Below are 22,756 nucleotides of genomic sequence, written 5' to 3'. Positions count from 1 at the left end.
ATATAATAGTCTAGTTTATAGTTAGTCTATAGTTTCAAAAGTGTAGCTCAGGGATACGCAACAGCAGCCCGCGGCCCGCTTCCGGCTTAAACATTTTAATGCGACCCACCAAGCGTTTCTAGAATTAAATTTAATTTATCGATTTTTTCTCATCCATATCTTATTCCAAACTTACTAGAAAATACTTATAAGAAAATAATAACTTATAAAATAACAGATAAAAATTCCGGAATTCTAAAGGCTTATGACTAATGCTAATTGCAATAATCGACATGTTCGCAAAAATTAAACTTATTGTTGATTACACGGGTCAACATGAAATTTGACTTTGATTGCAAAGCATTAAATTTCGGTAGTTTAGGTCGTAATAAGACGGAAAAAAAATATATGGCATGAAAAACTTTGCTTTTGTGCTTAGAAGACTGATTGAACGAAATTTTTAAAAATCTCGGATTTTAATTTTTGATTGAAAATAAAACTATTGAAATAAAAATGTTTATTATTTTTATTAAGTTTTACTATCAAATTAGCTTACAGAAAAGTGGAAAATAACTTAAAAGTGCACACTTTTACTTTTTCTTTTATGTTCATAGCTACTTTCTCTCAATAAACCCCAAACATAGTCGCCCATCATGTTTTCATTGTATTGGCCTTGATAGCGTTGTTCAAAATTCACGATGTCCTGATGGAAACGTTCTCCTTGCTCTTCGGAATAGGCTGCCATATTGTTTTTAAATTTATCCAAATGAGCATGCAGCATATGTACTTTTAATGACATCCTGCAGCCCATGGCTTTAAAATTTGTAAGCATATCCTCAACCAACTTTTCGTAGTTTTCAGCTTTATTATTTCCTAAAAATCCAGAAACTACTGCTTTAAAACTGTTCCAACTTGCTTTTTGAGTACGATTCAGCAACGTTGGAAATTTTTCATCGGCGAAAATCTGTCTTATTTGCGGACCAACAAAAACCCCAGCTTTAACCTTTGCTTCCGATAACTTCAGAAAAAAAATTTTTAAGTATCCAAAAGCTTCTAAAGTTTCATCCAGTTTTTTAACAAATTGTTTCATCAACCCTAACTTAATGTGCAAAGGCGGCATTAACACTTTTTCCGCTTCAACAATCGGCTCAAATTTGACGTTCTGTTTTCCGACACACAATTCTGTTCTTACAGGCCATGACCGTTGAATATAGTGTTTAGAATCCGTACAGGACGGTCAAAATATGCTTCATAGGCTTCACAGAGAATGTGAGATGTCTTTAGTTCATATTTCACGTCTCGAACTTTAATAAATTGACCACATATAAAACAAAATGCATCAGCATCGTATTTGCACTTTCGTGACGACATTTTAAGTTATTCTGGGCTTGTAAATAACACCTGATGGTTGTTTATCACTCGGGTGCCATCTAGCGGCACAGTGTAAACGTTAATACTCCACTCTCACCGCGCGGTCTTTTTAAAAATATTAAAATCAATTAAAATTTATGAAAAAATTGAAAAATGAGTATTATTATTATAACTATCACAAAAGCAAACTTTATACCGAAAAAAGGTATTTTCTTTTCGTTTTTGTGCATAACTAACTGGAAAATAATAGTATAAACTTTAGGACAAAGAACGAAATTTTTTTTGTAGAGTCGTGTTATCACACATAAATCGGGTAGACTTCACATAGTTCGTTATTATTTATGTAATGTGTATGACGAGTTACTTGGACTTTTATTTATTGAACATTTAACTAAAAACATTTATCAGTGCCTAAGAGCATTTTATTTGTCGGACATCATTCAAGAGTTAAGGCTAAATCATTTTCATTTTTCAACGTATTCATTAGTTTTAATTGTAATGATAATGATCAACACCGTCATGTAAGCTAACGACAATAGGCACTCCAAGGCTCCGTTCGAGATTCGGTCGAGCATCGAGCTCTCGCTCCCAGCAGCCGTCTCTCGGTTGTAGAACAATTTAGCTTACTGTGACCTCTGTCTCGTCGGACTTCGGACAATCCTCCTCCTGTTTCAACGATGCCTCATCAGATAGCAACGTCCTCACGTTATATGATACCAGGACCAACTGTCGGTGGCAACGGTAACCGCGGCTCTGACGGGGATCCTTACCAGCCCCTACTTCTTTGTTGTTGTTCTGGCCGCTAATGTAAAGAAGAACAACGGGGCCACCAAAGACTAGTCGCAAATTTGAATGGCGGTTCATCGTCCATGGAGATTTGACATAATAGCCACCATTGGCGAGAGAATTGACAATAGCTTTGTAGTGTTATTGCACGTAGAGGACGCTGTAACCTATCTTCCATAATCTCTGTGTTGCTTCGAAAGTGACCCATGCGAGGAAACGCTCTATCCTTCGTTTCATTAATCTAAGAGTATTTTAAAAAAAAGTTATTCAAGAATATATATCTGATTCTATTGTTTAATTTATCTAAGAGTCGATTTAGGCACTCTGTGAGTCTGAGCTAGTACTTTGGAGGCTTTGTTAAGACGCGTGAACATGCGACGTCCTTCTGAGAAAGAAGGGACGTCGGTTGTTCACACTATCTCGCAGACAGATTATTCGGCACAGGGACGTCTAAGAAATAGATATCATTTCTGGCACAATAAACCGTTTACTGTTTATAACTCCTGACTCAATATATGAATAATAAATATTGAATTTGGACTTTTGTAATTATTTAACTTATATAAACTACATGGAAAGCCTTAGAAAAATCGAAAGATATTGCTTCCGGGAGTCTAATATTATTGAAATATCTGGTTATTAAAAAGTTTCAGAACTTTTTTTCTCCAAATAGGAAGACCCAACTAATTTTCGGACCTGACACATAAAATCTTTTACAGGAGTCCAAAGAAAACCGTATAAATTGCATGCCGTGAGTTTTATAGACACTGCAAGATGCAATAACCTAATGGCTCAGGTGATAGACATTAGAAGTTACGAATATTGCGTGATCGCGCAGGACCAGCGCGAACTTGATATCCGTGAGACCTAATTTATGTTAAAACATATACATTATCTTAATTTTAAATACCAAAATTCAATAGTTTGCAGAAGCTACAGGTCATAGCGGTACAATATTCAAGACTATACCGCACATACTGCTCTGGTTGCATGGCACGCGGAGTGCTATAACTATTTTAATGAGTTAAATAAATAAATATATTTTTCGCTCAGCGCTATTGAGTGATTTATTGTCTATTTATAGCGATTTATACGGGACAACGTTTTAGGTCACGGCGCCGCTTTGTTCCATTTTCACGAAATAGCGGGGTTTTTTTCCTGGGGTGACAGAGAAGGAAAAACCTTTCCCTATTTAATACTACGTATAGCAAGTTTTAAGGATTGGCTACAAGATATGGTAACCTTGCATTCTATTAATGTTTGACCAATATGTAAACATTTATTAAATTGCATACTAAGAAATTGCATTAAAAAAATTATGAAATAAAATGACTTAAATATATATAATTTTTATTAATACTTTTCAATTTTGCTACCACAACGAAAAATAAAAACCGGAAACGTAACGAACCGACAATTACATACACGCCCGCATTAGTACTGTTCTAATAAAGTTATCGATAAAGCTTTCAATGTTTCAAATATTCCAGTTCACGTAATCGTTCACATAATTTATGTATCAAAAATTCATTAAAGTTCAACTCATAAATTTCGTGTTTAATATTCAATAAATACTGACTATTTTTTAGCATTATCAAAATGAAACTTCTTTAAGTACATAGTTACAAAAGTTTTTAATTAGACTTTAATAAAAAAATCAAAATTCCGTCTCGTGTTTTACCACAAACCAGATAAAATATACGTTTGTGGCTGTACCAAGTCAAATCTGAAACCTTTGGTTTTGAGAAGAGAAATTAAAAACACCAGGAAAAATCTTATTTTCTTCAAAGAACAAATCTAAAATAATTTTCATATAACGCACGTGTTTAATGTTTCTTTCGAAATAAAATGTCTGCAAGTAGTTTTCAAGGATCATTCTATTAACAATTTCGCACGAGTTTAATGACTTCAAGCCTCACGAACAAGCCGGTTGTCGTAAAGGCTTATTAACATCCTAAACCACATACATATGCTGCGGCAGATAATACATAAGACTGAAAAATATAATCGACCACTATGATTGGCGCTAGTGGGCTATAAAAAACGTTCAATTCGGTGGAGACTTGAGCTGCAGACCTCTTGAAAGTGCCAGTTGACTGTCAGTAGATCCAGATGTTAAGATGTAAACGTTCATTGTCAGTCAAGAACCAGATTTCGCAAAGAAGCCAGTTGCAGAGAGGTATTAGACAGGAATACGTTACCTCTCGGAAACTGTTCACCGCTGCACTGGAAGATATCTTCAAACTCATGGACAGGAGCGAGCCCAGCATTGACATGAAAAGGGAGTACATCACTCACTTTTGTTTTGCCAAGACGTAATTGATAGTTAACGTCTGCATTTGTCGTGTCTACTTAAGTAGTTGTCGGATCTGCTACACTCCAAGTTATTGGCCATTATATATACCTGGGACAAACTGTCCAGTTAAGTAACTTCGAGAAAGGAGATCACCCGCCGAATCTAACTCGGTTGGGCAGTGATGAAAAGCTCTGAACCATCTTTTCTTCTGAAGACGAGGATCTAGCTTGTGTGTCTGGCCGGTGATGACATTGATTTGAGACATGGTGGTTTACGATAGGCCTGATACGAAGGCTTGAGCTCTGTCACCCAGGAAGCAATGGCTATGTGCTTCGTTACAACATCGACTCATAAATTAGGCAATTCTCCGAAGAACCGAAGCTAGTCACTGAAGTAGCACGAAGAATTGCGCGTGAAGTGGCAGCGAATGGGATTCTGCTCGTGCAACCAACGGCTGTTTAAACTGAAGCCTTCTTGAGTGGTAATCACAAAGTAGGTACACGCGGTTTGGATAGACCAAGACAGACGTACTACATAGTCAAGCTCGCGGAAAATCGCTGGATACCGGCAGCGCATGGCGGGCCATGTTAGCTACCTTTGAACGGCTATGTCTCGATTTAACAATTTCTATATCACTTTAGTACGGGAATAAAGATTTTTAACAAAATTACTAATAGTACAAATTTACTAAAATAAAGTTAGTTTTTATTTCTATATATTTTGTTTGTAATATACTTTGAAATTGTCTTGATTAAAACACTTACTTAGATTATTAACTGGATCTGACATTCAAAGTATAAAGAATTATGGATAATTCAAACACGTTTTGTGAAATAATAATCGGTAAATTTAAGTTGATTGAATTTTAAAAAGCCCGTAAATTCAATAAAAATGTTTTCGTAGAAATAAAATGGCAACACAATAATGCAAAAGTAAAATGGAGGTCGTTGCAGTATTATATAATTTTTACCAGAAATTTTTTTAGGCACTGATATGGGTAAGAATTTCTCTCGGCCTCCCTAATAGGACGTAGCGACCTGGGCCGTGGCTTCCGGGGAAGCTCTTCAGATCTGTTAAAGGCTAAACACCATTTGCGCGATAGCCTATCAGATATGTGGATCTTGCAAATGCCATTTGGGCAGATGTGTATGTCAGGGCCCAAAAAATCGTGAAATAAAGACTATATATTTTTTATTCTGCCGTTGTAATTGGTTCTACCGATGGTTCTAATTTGTTGCTTCTGTTAAAATAAATAAATTTTTTAGGCACATATTTTACAATTTCAATCGAGTCTTTAGCAATTTTAAAAAAGTATCAACAAAATGCATCCTGATGTAATATTATCAATTTACTTTATAAATAATATTTAAAGTAGCATGATAATTTGGATTATTATTTTTTCTTATTGCAATATTACATGAATTCGAAAACAATTCACAATTTTTTATAATAATATAGATAACGTCATTCAATGAATTAAAAACCGATTATTTATGATATTTCTGTAATTTCTTTTAACAAAAGTTTATATTCAAATTAATTACGAGATGTTTTTTCTCTAAAGCAGAAGGTAATGGCCACCTTCGACTTTTAATAATCCTAAAATAGAGAAAAACAAATCTATGATTGGTTTGCGATTTTAGACAAAAACAATTACAAAATTTTTAAAAATTATCTAATTTATAAAACTTGGCCAAATTTAAATAATTATCATCATCTTAATAAATAATATTAATCATTCCCAACCAATTTGAAAACACTTTGTATGGCACGACCGAAGTCGCAATTATGTTGACATTCAATATGGCGGTATGTCGTCAGTGCTGTGCTGTGTCGTGGTGAGATTTGTTCATTTATTCGTTTTGTGTTCGCCTCTTTCTATCCATATTTGAGAAAATTTTGCAAAAAATTATTGCCAGTGAGTTAACTGAATGAGATTTGCTAATTATTGTAATAAGTGTAGCGGATAGAGGCGAGCCTTGGCGGACGTCGTTTCAGTTTTCGGCCGTCGACGGTACGATCGCACAAGCGATGCCTACTTGGGCAACATTAAATGTAGAACAATTCTCCGGCGCATCACTTTTGTTGTAATTCCTTGTTATTGCAACTATTTTTGTCAATCACTCGGAACCTCAAGTGTTGTGTAGTCGCTTGCGGCGCTTCCTTGCAGTTCGATTATTTTCAGTTTACAATTTGCGAGTTCACTTCGTTAGGTTGTCTATTAATTTTATATTTATATTATAATTGGTCTTCATCGATACTATTATATTTGTTTAAAGCGATTATTAAATATTCAAAACCACAGTAGAGCTAAATACCCAAGTTACTTGGCTAGATTTACTGTCTCAAATCTTATAAGATCATAAGACGTTAACAATTATTTTTACTTCCTACGTTGTATTCAGAAACTGAAATTATTTTTTATTTTGTCTATGTAGGTAGTCAAGTAACAAAATAGCATCAGTGAAATTAGCAGATGCGGCACAGTGCTCCGATTCAGCAAGCATTGAAGACATCTGAGGATATAGTGTAACATAATCCAACTAGTTTTATTGTTCAGTGTGATTGGTGATAACGGTGACTACAAAAACTCAGTGGTGTCCGGAACTCAGTGGATGATAAAATGTGAATTGATTTTTAAAAGTTATATACTGGTATATAGGGTATAGTTCCACGCAATTACAATTTTCTGTGATATATTGGTACATAAATACTGAGTTTTTGACCTATATACAAGGACAACAATCGAAGAAGTAATGTCTAGTAATCCTCAGTGGAAAATGTTCCAGCCGCCAGATTCACACTCCTCCCCTTTGCAGGATATTTTAGATCTTCAGCACTCCAATATGCAAAACAAACAAGTTTTCCGTTCCGGTGAATATTTTGCTTCTTTACATATTAGATGTTAACCAAAAAGTTCTAAACTTTTTTAACCACATAGCCTAGAATTACTAATACTATATAATGTATTGTTTGAAAGTATGTTACAGTAGAGTCATCATTAACTTCATTTCAGTTTTCTATTTCACTACCAAGTCCTGCTGCAGGATTGTTGCAAGGCATGCTTTTGGCACTTTTCATCCCCTCCACCTAGGGGCTGCTTTTTGATGCTTTGATCTGGTTGCTGTTTGAGACTTCTTCCCAATTGTTATCACGTGTGAGGCTTTGTCACTTATAACTCACTAACATTCTGGGCTCTTGTGGAACTGTCGTCTCCTGTGCACTTTTACAGGTTTTGTATGTTAATGAAAGCAATGCTCCATTGTTTCCGTTCCGGTTGCTCAAGCCAGTAGACTTGCTAATGCAATCATCAACTGAAGCTCCTTAAGTTTTACATAAGTAGTTACTACCAATGCACCTGTTGATAACATTGATTTTTGATTTTGTATGCAATAAACCATTTAATGAAAATGATTATCAATATCACATTTGCTGATAAAATCTGACAGTTAATGTATTTGTTTCTAGGCAATTACAGCAGTGAGTACCCAAGCTCCCCGAGGGATAACTATAACAATATGAACAAGTCAAGTGGAGGGAGTCGATATCCCCTCGGTAATTATAACTTGGATGGCTGCCCGATGGGTGATTCTGTTGGCACCTACTCCTCCAGTTCCACCAATAATACCAATTCTAACAATTCTCAGTATGATTCAATGAATTGCCCGGCAATAAGAGAAACTGGAATCATTGAGAAATTATTGGTGAGTATTGTATTTATCAGTGAAAACATTTTGAGAATTTAAAAGAATTCACATTCAAAATAGACTTATTGTTATTATCATAACTCATTTTCTCTCTGATACAGTGTGCCTCTGGTATCTGACCCTATCTTTTGTGTTTTTTATTTGAATATGATTTATTGCTGGGGCCTGCTTTGTGTGGATGTTTTAGGTTCAGATGTCACTGAATAAATAATTATATTTACACTTTGAGTAAAATATTTGCTTTTACTAAATAATAACAAATGTGGTTGTTTAATTTTAGCACTCCTATGGATTTATACAATGTTGTGAGAGGCAGGCGCGCCTATTTTTTCACTTTAGTCAGTTCAGTGGCAACATTGAACACCTGAAGATTGGCGATCCGGTGGAATTTGTGATGAGCTATGATAGACGCACTGGAAAACCTATTGCCTCTACTGTCACTAAAATTGCTCCGGAAGTGGTATGCTTGCAACTGATTAATAGTTTCCTCTTATTACATTGTACATCAGCCCTACAAATGGATTCTTATTATTGTAGGTACTGAGTGAAGCCCGTGTAACTGGCACTGTTACCACCGAACTGAAAGGTGAAGGCTCCGGTGACAACACAGGGCGTATTTCCTATGAAAACAGAGGTGAATGCTTTTTCTTGCCTTATACAAAAGATGATGTGGAAGGCAATGTAACTTTACGTACTGGAGATGCTGTTAGCTTTCAAATTGCTACCAACCAGAGGTTTGTTGATGAAGTAACATTCTTGTATTGTATCATTTATAACTGTACAGCGATGTTACACAAGTGTTTCTTTCTTGATGGCAGGGGGACGTTGGGTGCTTGTCATGTTCGTTTCGAAAATCCAGTGCACCCTGTCAAATACCATGGTGTGGTGTGCTCGATGAAGGAAAATTTCGGATTCATTGAGAGAGCTGATGTTGTCAAGGAAATTTTCTTTCATTACTCAGAGGCAAAAACCAAAGAAGAATTGGTGTTAGGGGATGACGTCGAATTTATTATTCAGACGAGGAATGTGAGTGTACCATTGCACTTTGTTACACTGTAGCATGGGCTTGGATTTGCAATGGATCTGTTGTTAACGTCCGTTTCATGTTCGAGCAGGGGAAAGAGGTTGCGTGTAATATTACGAAGCTGCCGAGCGGGTCAGTGGTGTTCGAGGACGTGAGCCCCGAGATGTGGCGCGGTCAGGTGTTGAAGCCGCTGGAGCGCGGGAGCATGGCGCGCGCTACGCAGAACGACCCGCTGCCCGGCAGGATTAGGTACCGCGCCGTCGACCGCTCCGAGATCGAGGTGAGCGAGCTCCGGTGAGCTCTTATGTGTGCGATCGTGCGAGCGGTATTTAATAACAGTGCGCGCAACAGGTGCCGTTCGGTGACAAGGACCAAGGCGGTGAGTTCACGCTGCGCCACGGCGACTGGGTGCAGTTTCAAGTCGCAATAGACCGGCGGGACCAACTGAAGCGCGCCACCAACATAACGCTGCTCGAGGAGTCTTTCAACGTGTCCGGCGAGAGGTGAGCGCGGGCTCCCGCTCCCGACGGGGCGCACACGTCCACGACCGTGTGCGTTCGCGTCAGGCACGGTGCTCTGAGCGCATGTTTGCCGGCAGGCGCGAGCGCGGCATCGTGTGCTCGCTGCGAGACGGCTTCGGCTTCATCCGCTGCGCCGAGAGGGAGCATACCATGTTCTTCCATTTTGCTGAAGTTCTTCGGCTCGGGCACAAGCTGAGCGTGGGAGACGAGGTGGGCCACTCGCTCTACGCACGATTAATTTTCAGGACAGTGTCCCGCCTTGCCGAATGGGCTCAATATGATTGTAGCGTTATCGTAAATAATATGTTGGCAACGTTGCGGTCAGGTGGAGTTCACGGTGGACCCGGTGACGACGTTCTCGAACATGAACTACCGGCAGTCGGCCATACGCATAAAGCACCTGCCGGCGGGCAGCGTGCAGTTCGAGAGTCTGGTGGAGCGCGGCCTGCGCGGCGTCGTCACCAAGGAAGCGCAACTGCACACCTCGTCCACTAGCCCCACCAGGAAATCTTCCATAGTACGTACCCGTGGTTGCCGTGTCGCGTACATGCCTACTGCCTATTCGTTTGGTGTGTCACGCTTATCTATTTGTCGCTCGTTGTGCAGGATTACAATGGCATCATCACCGCCCAAATCAACGGCGTGAAGAAGGCTTTGCCCTATACAGCGAAGAAATGTGAATCGAAGGTGCTGCCGCGTGTGGGCGATAAGGTGACTTTCGACCTTTATCAGGTGCGTACAAGTATACAACTACATAATTCCAACATACATGAGATTCATATACGAAATTAACAAAGTGTGAGCGCGCCCTCTCGACGCCACCTGTTTAAATCATCAAGTTTATGGTGCGGTCCCCCGCGAACACTGTCTCCGCTGAACAGTCCAATGGCGCCAATATTTTCCAACTCGTTCCTTATAAAAGGTATCGTGATCTGATTTGACCATACACGGGTTTCTTACGGATCGCTCATTGCGTGTCTTTAGTGTCAAGCCACTGAAAGCGAGTTTTGGTCGGTTGACTACCTTACCGCGCGATTCGTTTGTGTAGCGTCGCTGCTGAAGGTGATTATTTTGTCTCGTAGATTAAACGCACCAAGGAGCTGATCGCCATGTCCGTACAAATCCAACACAGCCTGACCAACGGCAACTCGGCCAACGGCAACGCGGGCAACCGCCCCGTCATGAAAGGATTCATCGCTGCGCTCAAGGACGGCTTCGGCTTCATCGAGACGGCCGACCATACCAAGGAGGTGTTCTTCCATTTCAGGTCAGTCAAATTACAGGCAGGTCTTCCTTTTTATTTATTGATCTCATTGAAGGCTAACTTAGGTATCCGATGTTGCTTCAACGTCCATGTTATTCCCGAGCAAATGTTGCCAACCCTCCCCACCCCTCCCCCCGCTCGGGTTTGCGCAATGCGATTGCAAATTTAATTTTAACGATGTCGCAAGTTCACTAACTGCTCACAACGCACGTGGAGCACGTGCTCGGACTTTTTCAATTTCCACAGCTTCACCGAGCGAGGCGGCGGAAACTGCGGGTCACCTCGCAAAATCTTGTGCTTTGTTTATTATGGAATTAACGCTTCAAAGTGGAATATACAGAAAGCCAAGGCTCGCTAAAGTTTTTCTGTAAAACGTCTTCAATGACAGAGACACGTGAGCTGAAATCGGGCGGAGCTATCTGCTCTGTCCGCAGCGGCTTCGCTATTAATCGCTGCGATTTTCGCTTGAGCGCTGTGCGATTTTTATTTTATTGTTTACAGTTTATAATTTAATACTTTGTGTTTTAACGTATTTTAATGTACATCGATTTACATGGATGGCCAAAATGGATTACTGGCTCAAGTTCCCACGCGGCGCGGGCTGCTCTTTGCGAATTGTTTCCTTATTAAACGGCGACCGGCGACTTGCTTGTTGTGCCCAGTGCTGTACGGACCATGGGCCAGTTGACCACGTTATATTGTTATATTATTATATATGTTTTCGGGGAACGCAAGCCTCTTCCAGAGATATACACAGAGAGACTGGTTTGCTAGAAATTGTTGATCGTTATCGTTCGGCGCCGAGTGCACGTGCTGCGGTGCTTGGCCACGAGGGCCGCCACTAGATGCATTCGACGCTACATTTATTGTTCGTTTGGTGTAATCGTATACACTTCGTGAATTCTACCTTTAGCTTTGAGTATTCAAGTTTTAGTATTTCCGAAAAGACCGTGTGCAGGCGGCTTGTTGATGTAATTACATGCGTTAGCGGCCGCTCGGTCATTAGCTCGAGCGCTGCACCCCGGCGCGGGTGACGGGAGACAAAGCACCACATATGAAGTTAACACCGCAAAGTCTTAACTAGGCGGTGATTAGGCACTTATGCCACAGATACACAGATGCTAGCCCGGCACCCTCTATTTGTGTCCCAAAAAACAGTCGAACAACATACGAGGTCTTAAAGAGCCTCACGATGATTCATTTAGTTATAGAATTAGAAACGGTTTAGGTTTTATGATAGAGCTAAAGGTTTAGTTACTTGTCTGTATTAAATCCCAGGGCATGTGAGCCGCGCTGACCTTGGCGGAGTGCACGGGTGAGACACAATGAGGCGGCGGGCGGGGGTGTCGCGCGCGTGACCATTGTTGGCCCGTATCGGAGCGTCAATGAATGCTAACTGAGACCCCGGCGCGGCCCGCGCGCGCCATTGTGTCCGAATTGGCAATTTCAATTAGTCGCCTTTGAAAATTTACCGCAATTACCACCGTCCATCTGCATCAGTTCCGTTGCCTTTTGTACCGCGCGACGATCGGATGAGGATAGCTACGATCAAAGAATTTTCACGCATTTCCTCTACATACATGTACACCCGACCAGCAAATACTTTCCAATAGAATTAACTAAAACGTATCAAATTGTTGCCTCTGATAAAATACATGTATACATTTTTGAAATTAAATGTATATATCGGTCATAGTCATGCGAGCTCTATGTTACGGCCTCTTTTACTGTTGTTTTTACTGTTCGGTCGCGGCGCAGTACGAAAGGATTTTGTGAGATGTGATCTCTTAGCGGTGAAAACATTTTGATCGAAGCGTAAGGTCCCGAGTCCACAGCGCCGGACCACTGTCCCGGTGGGGACGTGGACAACTTGGATCCGTGGCAATAAAATCACAATAGCACGGTCGCCGGGCTATGTTTACCCGTTTATCGAGTTTTAGCTAAACAAAAAGCTTAACCTTTGAATGAACTACTACTGAAGGCTATTTTCGACCAAAATAGAAATCGCAAAAACATCGCTAATATTCTTATATATATTATTAAGTTGCAATTGAAAAAGCAAAATTAAAAATAAATGTTTCTTTTGAAACGTCTCTTACATAAGTATTATACATTTCAGTTATGTCTCGTGTGGTACATTTGTTCACATAATTTTCTAATTTGTATTAGTTATAGAAATCAGTCGTGCGCACGGCTCGACAGAGCTAAAATCAAAGTTGAACTCCCGCTTCACCGACTCGAATCGCGAGGTGCTCCAGTAGAGCAGGATCCGCATCGAGCTCGGCTCACTGTAGCGTCGTGATAGAGAACTCGATCTGCGAGCCGTGTTATCGCTTAGACAATATGTATTAAGTAAAACTATTTCAATTTCTTTTATGATGATGTTTAGACCCTGCTGTTAAATTGTAGGTAATGGCCTTTATAGAACTTATAAAAACATTTTAAAGGGCTTGGCTTTATATCTGTTTGTTTACGTGGCTATCTTTGAAAAGGTCAATCTTGGTGTTTTGTCTGTACAGAAATAAATATAGACTTTAAAATTGTAATCACGTGTGCCCTTTGACACAGGATAAGGCGTCTCGCCGCTCCGCATCGCAATACGCGGCGCCGAATGAATCCTTATTAAGGAGCCGCGCTGGGCCCCCGTTGCAGGAGAGGTCATTAGGGGAGCGCAATCTCTCGGGGCCCCAGCGTTCGCGCTTTTGCAATTTATACCCTACGTACAGGCTACAAGACTCGAAAACGATTCACTGACACTTTAATGCGTAAACAATAGTTATTTCATAATGGATTTACAAATGGATCATTTGCGTTCGCAACTCGCGAAATTCATTATAAATTCAAAAAATTTAAATTTTCTTGACAAGATATTTATTTTTAATAGTCTTCTATGTATATCTAAATACATTTTTAAATAATGAAGTACGCCTGTGTTTTGCTGCTCAAGCCTGGCCTTGATATGGAGCAGAGTGGCGAAAACATGTTTGTTTATTTGTCACGTTATTGTGCGCAGTTTGGTGTCGTAACCTAACTGCGCGCAACAACGTGACAATACTCAACCGAGTTTTAGGGAGCGGCCGTTTTCTGTGTTGTTTGTTTTGTCGTGTGCCCATCCTATGAATTGATTATCCAGGCATCTCATCCATCAACGTAATAAAACGAGAATTCAAGGAACGAAACTTCCTTGAATAAACGGAGTATATTAATATTATACAAGAAGCTGCACTGTCTCACAACTAGCCGGGCAGACTTTGCACTGACTCCTGGCTGGTTAACAGCCTGTCGCATTCCAATGCAATAGATAAATTGACGTAAAAAAATTTCAGTGATCACTTTATTAATTAAACGGGAGATAAACGAGTGGCGTGATAAGTAAATACTGACCGATGCAAATGTTAAACTCCAATATAAATTTGCATCGTCTGAACTGAAAACCCGCGTTCATCATTTGTATTTTTTAACATTTTTCAAGATCTTGCGCGATATAATTGTTGATAACTTGTTGTGTGACCATGGGAAGCAGGGAATATATTTTAATGTTTTTAATGAACAGAGAAATGCATTGGTGTGCGGCTCGATATCGAGGCCGGGTGAAACATCAGGCGCGCAAACATTTGGTCGTCGCTCGCTTCGAGTGCCGGCGGCGAGCTTTCCAAACCGTAAACAATCAAGTAACGCGGACGGAGCGACCTACTCGAAATAGCCTTCGGAGCAGTTTTCAAATGTTCAGCGATGCATCGATGCATCGACGTATCGATCAGCGTGTATTTTGGTCTGCGATGGTAGCACGCGGCGCTAGATGCATCTCGTTCATCGGCAGAGTAATTCAACTGTTCAGTTCCGAGCAATAACGGCCCGAAGCGGATTTCCGGCGGGGCGCCGGGTGCCCCGCTGCCTCGAGGCGCCGGGCACCCCTGCCCCGAGCCGTTGCCGCTCGCGTAATTCGTTTATCGAGCGCGGCGCGGCGCTGTCTCGTTTAATTGCTTTTGTATCGTCATTTGCGACGGCCGTCCGCCCAGAATCAATCGATATATGGCAAGAGATTTTCGGACGAGCAAATAGACGCACCCGCTAAATGTACTCTCTTAGTTTTACATTTTCTCCAGCTATCTCGCACACATGAGTACAGCTCATTCTTGCCGGTTCTCGAGTTATGTTTGTTACATTCTATAACTCGTGTACGTCATGTCAAAGTCGCCAGAAGAGTCCAATTTGATGGAAACAGAAATCAAATTGATCTCCTCTAAGTATATACGGGCGCTATTGAACTTTAAAATACGTCGCTTGCTTCAAGGGCTACGAACGCGTCCTGGCATGAGAAGAGTCCATAACAGACTGATTCTGTTTTTTTTTTTCACACACACTCGGAAGTAGTTAGAACAATTAATTACTAAGCTGATCGCGTAAAAACACGCACATATTTTACACTGCAATAAAATTATTTATATCTTAAGAATATTTTGAATAATAATTTTGTTCGCTTGTTGTTTTGTTTGTATTGCAATGTTTTTAATAAAACTGTTGTGTCTCATTAACATACATTTAAAGCAATAATTATGTGCCTCGATGTTTAATAGGCGATGTCATTCTAAATTTGAAATGGTTTAACATTTTCATTTTTAAAATTAGAAGGGCGCTACACTGAAGTTTTTAACAATTAGTTCGAGCAGGTCGCGACCATTAGCTTGTATAAATAGCACGTTTGATTGTATATGTTGAGGCATCTGAACTGCGGCGAATTAATCAAAGGACTCACACATTTTGGTTTCGGGTGATTTATTTGTATGTTCAAGATTTTTCGATTTAGATGCTGTCAGAAAGAGAGAAGAGCGTTATGTGGACTTCCTATCCACAACACTATTTGTTTTGAAAATTTCGAGATTTTTTTCTAAAAATTTTCATACGGTTTTCGTCTAAAACAGTGCTTCCCAAAGTGGCACCCTCGTTTCTCGGGACGATGATTGATCATTAAAGGAGGGAAATCGAAAGCGGAATCGATATTAGTTTAATCATTTTGTTTTAATAGAAAAAATATATGTGCTGCATAGAGAATTTCAAAAAGGTCGGAGTTTGACGTAAAAGGTTTAAAAATACTGGCCTAATATCAAATGGTTAAAGAGTAACGAAAATTTTTGTATAACAAAGATATTGATGAAAAGTTTCAAGTTTAAATGAAATGGGAAAAAAATCAATTGTAAAGTACAGTACCTGCTTGGGAACTGTAAATGAAAATCTCTGTTCGTGAGTCCGGCATGTTCACGTGTTCACGCACTTTAAACCCGATAGACATGCTATAGCAGCTGCTCAATGATTTGCTTGGCGATAGCTCGCTGCGTTACATTGTGGTCCTGTGGGAATACCTTTTGCAATTGCGAAATCAGCGCGCGTCTGTGTGCCCCCCTGTGTGTTACCGATTTTAGTTATGCTAATGTGTTAGTTAATCGTAAATCGCCGCTGCGATGTATAAATGTGTGTTATTTAATAAAAATGCACAACGTAAGGCAAGAGTGTTGATGTTTTTTATTTGATAGATTGTGTGTTAATTTTGCAGCAACTTGGATGGAAGCCCCGACAACCTGGACTTGGGGACGGAGGTGGAGTACTCGCTGGGGCGCGTGAACAGCTCCGGCGGCGGGTGCGCCAGCGCGGAGATGGTGCGCGCGCTGCCCAAGGGCTCGGTGCCTATCGCCAAGCCACTGGAGCCATCCATCAACGGCACGGTCACCAGGACTCTGCGCGCTCTCAACCCCGACCAGGCGCAATATTCTGGTTGGTCACTCGTTACACTACCAACTCCATCTACTCACAGCTGCATAACTCTATTCTTTGTAAAATGTTATCAATTGTATAAATGAGTTTTATTTGGAATTGGTCACGCTGCTAACTTAACACATGCGCCTGCCTCAGCCTTCGCTGTACTGTTATTTAATATTAACACTCCTCCAACTTTGAGCTCCAACTTGCCTTTCTAAAAAACAAAGATAAATTCCATAAAGCCGTGCAATTGTCATTACATAGCAAACCGTGGAGAGAGCAGTGCTCGAGGTTTCAATGCGTGATTGAATCTGAAATGAGGAGGTTCATAGATGAACAATTGTACTGATATAGACCAGCGGATTGGCAAGTGGAAGTATCTAGTGTGCCTCGCAGCGCTGAACAGTTGGCTGCGCGGGTTTTGAGGTTCTGGAGTAGAGATCATGAACCGGCGAGAGCAGCGTAGAACGTCCAAGTTGGACAGACGATCTTGTTATGGTCGTTGGCAAACGGCTGCATCCCGCCGGTCCGATTGGAAATTTATTCATGATGACGATGAGGATTTACTCTTGCTGTTGTGTTCCTCGAGATGATTAGCATACATTCCATGCAACTCTCAAAATGACTGGCGACGAGTTGTTAGCCGCCGCGCACTTCGCACTGATCTCATCGGTTCTGGTGAAATTACTCGAGGAACAAGTTGAATTGTATACAATCATCCTTCCGATATCTTTAACTGACTTCATTTTACGATTGTTTAAAACCATCTTGTGCAGCACGCAATTGAATAGTTCCTGGTGTAGAGCCCAGCTTATCATAATACCGTTTGGCTTAAACAGTAAACAGTTTTTTTTTATCTAAAAATTGTTCAACATGGACTCAATTTAATTTTATGCATTATCTTGAAAATTTTAAAACTGGAAGTAATAAACGACTGTGTAAACCTTAATAAATAAAAGATCTTTGCATCCCAGTTGTCACTGAAGCTCTTCATAGGTGTGACAGCGGAGTGGAATGTTAACCTTAAGAAATATCTCTGTTTTCGTGAAGAACGTGTGTAGTCATTTGAAATGTTTAAATGTTTGCATAGATAATTCTTGAAAGTGTGTGTTGGATTATTTGTTATAAATGAGGCGGTAGTAAAACAAACAGGAGTGAGAGGATTTTTTTAAGTTCACAAAGGCATCCGCTTTGTTAACTCAGCTGCGATGAAGCTGTAAAAGCTCCCAGACTAACGGCATCAACCTAGAATATGTGATAGGATTGTGTATGCTTTAAACTCTAACGATCGGAATGCCATGAATCTCTTGTATTTGTACTGTTTGAAGTTAATGTTGTATGGACATCACTGCATGTAACAGACGTTAACGAGGCATATATATGTGTGAAAGAGCAAGGACTTTTACTTGGACTTTGTTTTATATGTGCAATGAGAATACTTACACTCTGGAACAAATTATCAAACCGAAGCCGGCGCTTTGAATTGCAGGCTTGATTCAAATCGAAGGTGGGACGTCGTACGAGTTCGGCATAATGGGGCTGGCGTGCAAGCGTGAGATTCTGCAAGTGGGAGATCCCGTCACGTTCCAGGTGGACATGGAAGGCAGGGCCACTAACATCGTGCCCATCCGAAAGAAGCGTCGCGCCACCGTCGATGCCATCAAAGGTACATTGTCAATTTTATTTGCAAATGACTTTAACACTGGGTGAATCCTGATCGCCTTCCACACAGGGTTTTATTAAACAACAGTTATATATTATTAACGTTTTTCTCGTACAGGTGGATTCGGATTCTTGTCCATAGAGTCCGAAGAAAACCGTCGCCTCTTTTTCCACATGTCGGAGGTGCGCGGCCACCCGTCCGACCTCCAGCCCGGGGACACCGTCGAGTTCGTGATGCTGACCAACCAAAGGAATGGCAAGTCTTCCGCCTGCAACGTCGTCAAAGTCGTCAGGTGCGTGCATGTGGTGTTGTCAAAAACTCCTAAGCCATTCCCTCTGCACACTTGCTGTGTTGTCCCTCTATAAGACTTGGGCCACCGTATTATGCGGGGTACGCGAGCCGCGAGGCCTGTTGTGTCCACGTGGTAGGCAATCGCTGCCACAAACTTTTTACATAACGATGGTTGACTTTATTATTGAATTTTAGTAGTTTTTCAACAGTATTTAAAAGTTACATGAAAAGCAGCAAAAAATTTATTTCAAAACTCCTTTATGTAGAACAAAATACGCTTATAATATTTGTTTGTTTTTTGTTAATAAATTATAGTTTACTGATTAGGTAAATGATTTAAGTTAAATAAAAAAATATTTTTCAGCATCTAAATATTGACCAATATGTATGTGTGTGTGGGTAATGTGTATTTATATGAGTTTGTTGGTGTGCGACAGCAACAAGAGCCTGCTGAAGCGGTGCGAGCGGCCGGAGCGGCTCCTGGCGCGGCTGCGCACGGCGTCGCTGGAAGAGGCGGGCGTGCCGCGCGTCGTGCTGGCGCGCCCACCGCGCGGCCCCGACGGCAGCCGCGGATTCCGCCCACGTCGCCCCATCGCCGGTGAGCGCGCGCCCTTACCCCCGCACCAGCCGCACCGCCCGTCTGCGCTCCCACCTCCAAAACAAATAACATTCAACGACCTAATCATATACGACATTCCACTCTTATGGTATAAAGTGAAGAACACACTCAAATATCTTTATATTTTGGTGAAGTGTGAAGATAAAGATATAAATATGGTACACGACCTCGGCAAAAACTATATGATAAAGGCACAAGTGGATATAGAGTAATATTATAAGGAAAAAACAAAATTGTGAAAATCGTTTTAAGTTTCTGAATATCACCCAAAAGGAATTCATAGAGGAGAGAACTATTGCTTAAACTTGAAGTGAAAATGATGCAGTGATAAACTACTAGAAACTAATCATCAAAGTGGGAAGACCCAAGAGAGAGGAGCGTAATAGAAATTTTACACCTCAACAAATGTGTCTGAACAACCCCGCTAATAACAAATGACCATGAAAAATAAGAAACGAGATGTATTGGTTAAATGACAACTTTCTTCCTGATAAAAGCCGACCATATACATGACAAAACATAGAATAAAATAATGATTTTGTTTTTTGTTAATGTCTGGCTAAAGAGCCATCGGTAGAAAATGAAAGCCAACGAAGAATTAAAAAGCCTTAGAACAAAATTTTTCTCTAGTCGAGTGAACCTTGCGAGGACTTAGACCACTGCCTTCCACTTGGATCATGAAAAAATTAAATTTAATTAAAATAAATTAAAGTGTACACATTTAATGTCCCTTCTTGGACAATGAAGTAGAGCTGAGACAGTCTTATTAATTATGCTTAACTTTATTACTTGTCAATAACTAATTCTTTCTTCAAGGAAAAACAAATACAGAAATAGATTTGGATTTCATCAAAGCAAAAAACTAATGCAAGTAAATAACAGATGTAGAAACAGCCAGTAATAAATAATTTTCTTCCGATCACTGATTATTAAGAGTTATAATATATACAATCCAGCCATCAGATCTTTTTATCATTAAGAAAAAGAATCCGAAAATAAGAAAAAATGGAAAAATACATAAAATACCTCCAAACAAACATTTTACACTTATAAACTAGATTCAACTGATTCCTAAACTTGCAAAATTAACCTTTGAAGCCGCAAAATATAATCCAAGCTATAGGTCATTAGAACTCATCGCCTAATATAAACGCGCAGTGAATTAATTCATACCGGACATGAAATAAAAGATTTGAAAATGGAACTTGGTAGAGAATACAAAGAAACTAACAGGTCCATCAGAATAGAGGAATACAATAAATAAAGATACGAAATAACACGAAGTACATTGAGAACTAACACCATTCACACAGAAACATATGTACAGACTAGAACAAAGTTTAGATGCAGTGAGCTCTAGGGACGATGATATTCAACAAGCAACTTCCACATGGATTTATACAGGAAAAGGAACATTGAAACTAACACATGCGATAGTAATTAGAGTGCAAGTAATGACATGTAATAAAGTGCTGATCTAGAAGTTCATGAAAACATTAAACAGCTTCTAAATTAAGGTTGGAGAAGAACCATGGTTTAGATTGAATATACAATAAAAACGAAAGCTATGTAACTCAACATCTTGCAACATCATTATGACCACGAGAACTGTAACAAAGCATTGGAGCACTTCTGACATAAATTTTCTGTACAAAAAGAATCCGAGGATGTTTTACCTACACTTCTGAGAAGAATAACAAGTAATAGACAGAAGACAACCATAACCACAATGAGGGTTCAGATCAGGTTCCACTATAATAGATTATGTTCAAACACTAGAAATGATTATTAAAAAATAACATGAATTCAATAAACCATGTAGCACTCATTGACTGCAGCAACAACAGATTAAACACTTGTATCAAAACATTACAAGTGTAATTAAACTGGAGACCATGGTAAAAGAAATACAAACAGAAAGAAGTGTCAGACAGCAGGGAGACACTTTGTCGACAAAGGATTTCATCACTTTTTTACATAATATATTACTGAACTTGGACAGGAGACTCCTAACATTATGGGAACTAACTAAATTATTTAAGGTTTGCTGACGACGCGTTTATAATTGCCGGGACCCCAAGAGACATTTTGAATTGTTATACTCAAATGAGAACTAAAACTGACCAAGAAAATAACATATACGTGCAAGTATGTATATGTGTATATATATACTCGGGAAGCAAATATCATTTAATATATCTAATAATGAGCAAGGAATAACAAGAAGGATTGTCACAATGTGAAGAAATATTTGGTACCAGGAATTTTAAAAGGGAATTGTGGCTTACATATGAGTAAAGACAGTTTTTGTATATGCCTCTTTACATGCTTGCTATGTGGCTGTCAAAATTGGGTATTTAACATTGAAAAATAAATTCAAATACATCCAAACAGATATAGAAAGAAGTACACTGGTACACATAGTGGAGAACAGAAATATAAAATTTATAATAAAACTCAGTGGCACTCCAAGCATGCAGTTACACTACAACGGAAGCGGCTTGATTCCTTTCACTCCGCCAGGGAGAAGGAGCACAGGATGATCAATGCCGAGGTGAGCTGGCGACGTCGTAAAGCTACCAGAGAACTGTTTAGATTTAACCGAGGGATAGAGACACGTGCACCTGGAGGAGGCCAGCACCCAAACAGCGGTCCATTTTCAGCACTGAACAGTTATGTACTAAAATCATGTACTAACAATAGTTTAAGAACCCTTAGTTACTGAAACGTTATTTGTGAGCGCGTAATGAAAAGGCTTTCGTCTTGTTGTCGTTCGCTGCCATTTGAACGCACAAGCCTGACGACCTTTGTTGTCCGCAGAACAACTGGCGGAGTGAGCGGCGCGCGCGCATCCGCCGCCCCGCGCCGGCGCTCCGCGCGCCCCGCCGCCCCGCGCCACGCCGCCCCGCGCCCCGCTCCCTGCGACGACATCCGATTTTAATTTTCGAATTCAATTTTTTTATCATATTCACGAGAGACTGATTGACTGATATTCACTTTACTTTAGCGGCATTTAGAAATTTTTTTGTTATTTTAGATCGAAGAAACTGTTTTCACAATTGCCTCCTCCCCGTCTGCCCGCGATCTCCCATCCGCTCCCCCCCCCGCTCCCCGCGCCCTCTGCCCCTGCCCGTCGTATCTCCCGTTGATTAGTAAGGAGTTCGCCGTATGTAGCTTGTAATCGACGAGCAAAAACATATCAAAGTTTATCTAAGTGTTTTAGTTGCTTGTTTAGAATTTCCTTTATACGAGAGGTTCTTTTTCGCATAAACGCGCTGTTCCAAATTCGAGAGCCCCGCTCCTGAGCCGGGGCCGTCCCGCCAGGGCGGGTCGCGATCGCCGATCACCGAGCGCCGACGACCGCGGAGCGCTCTATGTTAAGCAACTAATCGTATCGTGTAAATACAAGCATAGTGAAGTAAGTGTAACTCGATGTGTAGTGTTTGTTGTATGGCGACGCACTGGACGCGAGCGACGGCGC

At 40.3% G+C, this 22,756-nt stretch overlaps 1 protein-coding gene across 7 annotated transcripts; it reads left to right on the top strand.

Moving 5' to 3' along the window:
• Positions 1 to 6,165: 6,165 nt before the first annotated feature.
• Positions 6,166 to 22,304, top strand: Unr (cold shock domain-containing Unr). Of its 7 annotated transcripts, none has more exons than XM_068764371.1 (17): positions 6,240 to 6,270; positions 6,871 to 6,961; positions 7,901 to 8,136; positions 8,420 to 8,599; positions 8,677 to 8,873; positions 8,958 to 9,165; positions 9,255 to 9,443; positions 9,515 to 9,666; positions 9,762 to 9,894; positions 10,010 to 10,201; positions 10,291 to 10,416; positions 10,767 to 10,951; positions 16,500 to 16,717; positions 18,192 to 18,368; positions 18,483 to 18,657; positions 19,094 to 19,254; positions 22,096 to 22,304. In XM_068764371.1, exons 3-17 carry the CDS (start codon positions 7,951 to 7,953, stop codon positions 22,110 to 22,112), a joined length of 2,496 nt encoding a protein of 831 aa, XP_068620472.1. In that variant the 5' UTR covers positions 6,240 to 6,270; positions 6,871 to 6,961; positions 7,901 to 7,950; the 3' UTR covers positions 22,113 to 22,304. The 7 variants fall into 7 exon arrangements, with proteins under 7 accessions (XP_068620542.1, XP_068620472.1, XP_068620395.1 ...); XM_068764294.1 differs by having other exon boundaries at positions 6,871 to 7,057; XM_068764050.1 differs by having other exon boundaries at positions 6,871 to 7,306.
• Positions 22,305 to 22,756: the final 452 nt, after the last annotated feature.

Source organism: Battus philenor, unplaced genomic scaffold (genome assembly GCF_028537555.1).
Source record: "Battus philenor isolate CCGP_79_NKW_IND1 unplaced genomic scaffold, ilBatPhil1.0.hap1 SCAF_1, whole genome shotgun sequence".
Lineage (NCBI taxonomy): Eukaryota > Metazoa > Arthropoda > Insecta > Lepidoptera > Papilionidae > Battus > Battus philenor.
This window is presented reverse-complemented; position numbering and strand designations above follow the sequence as displayed.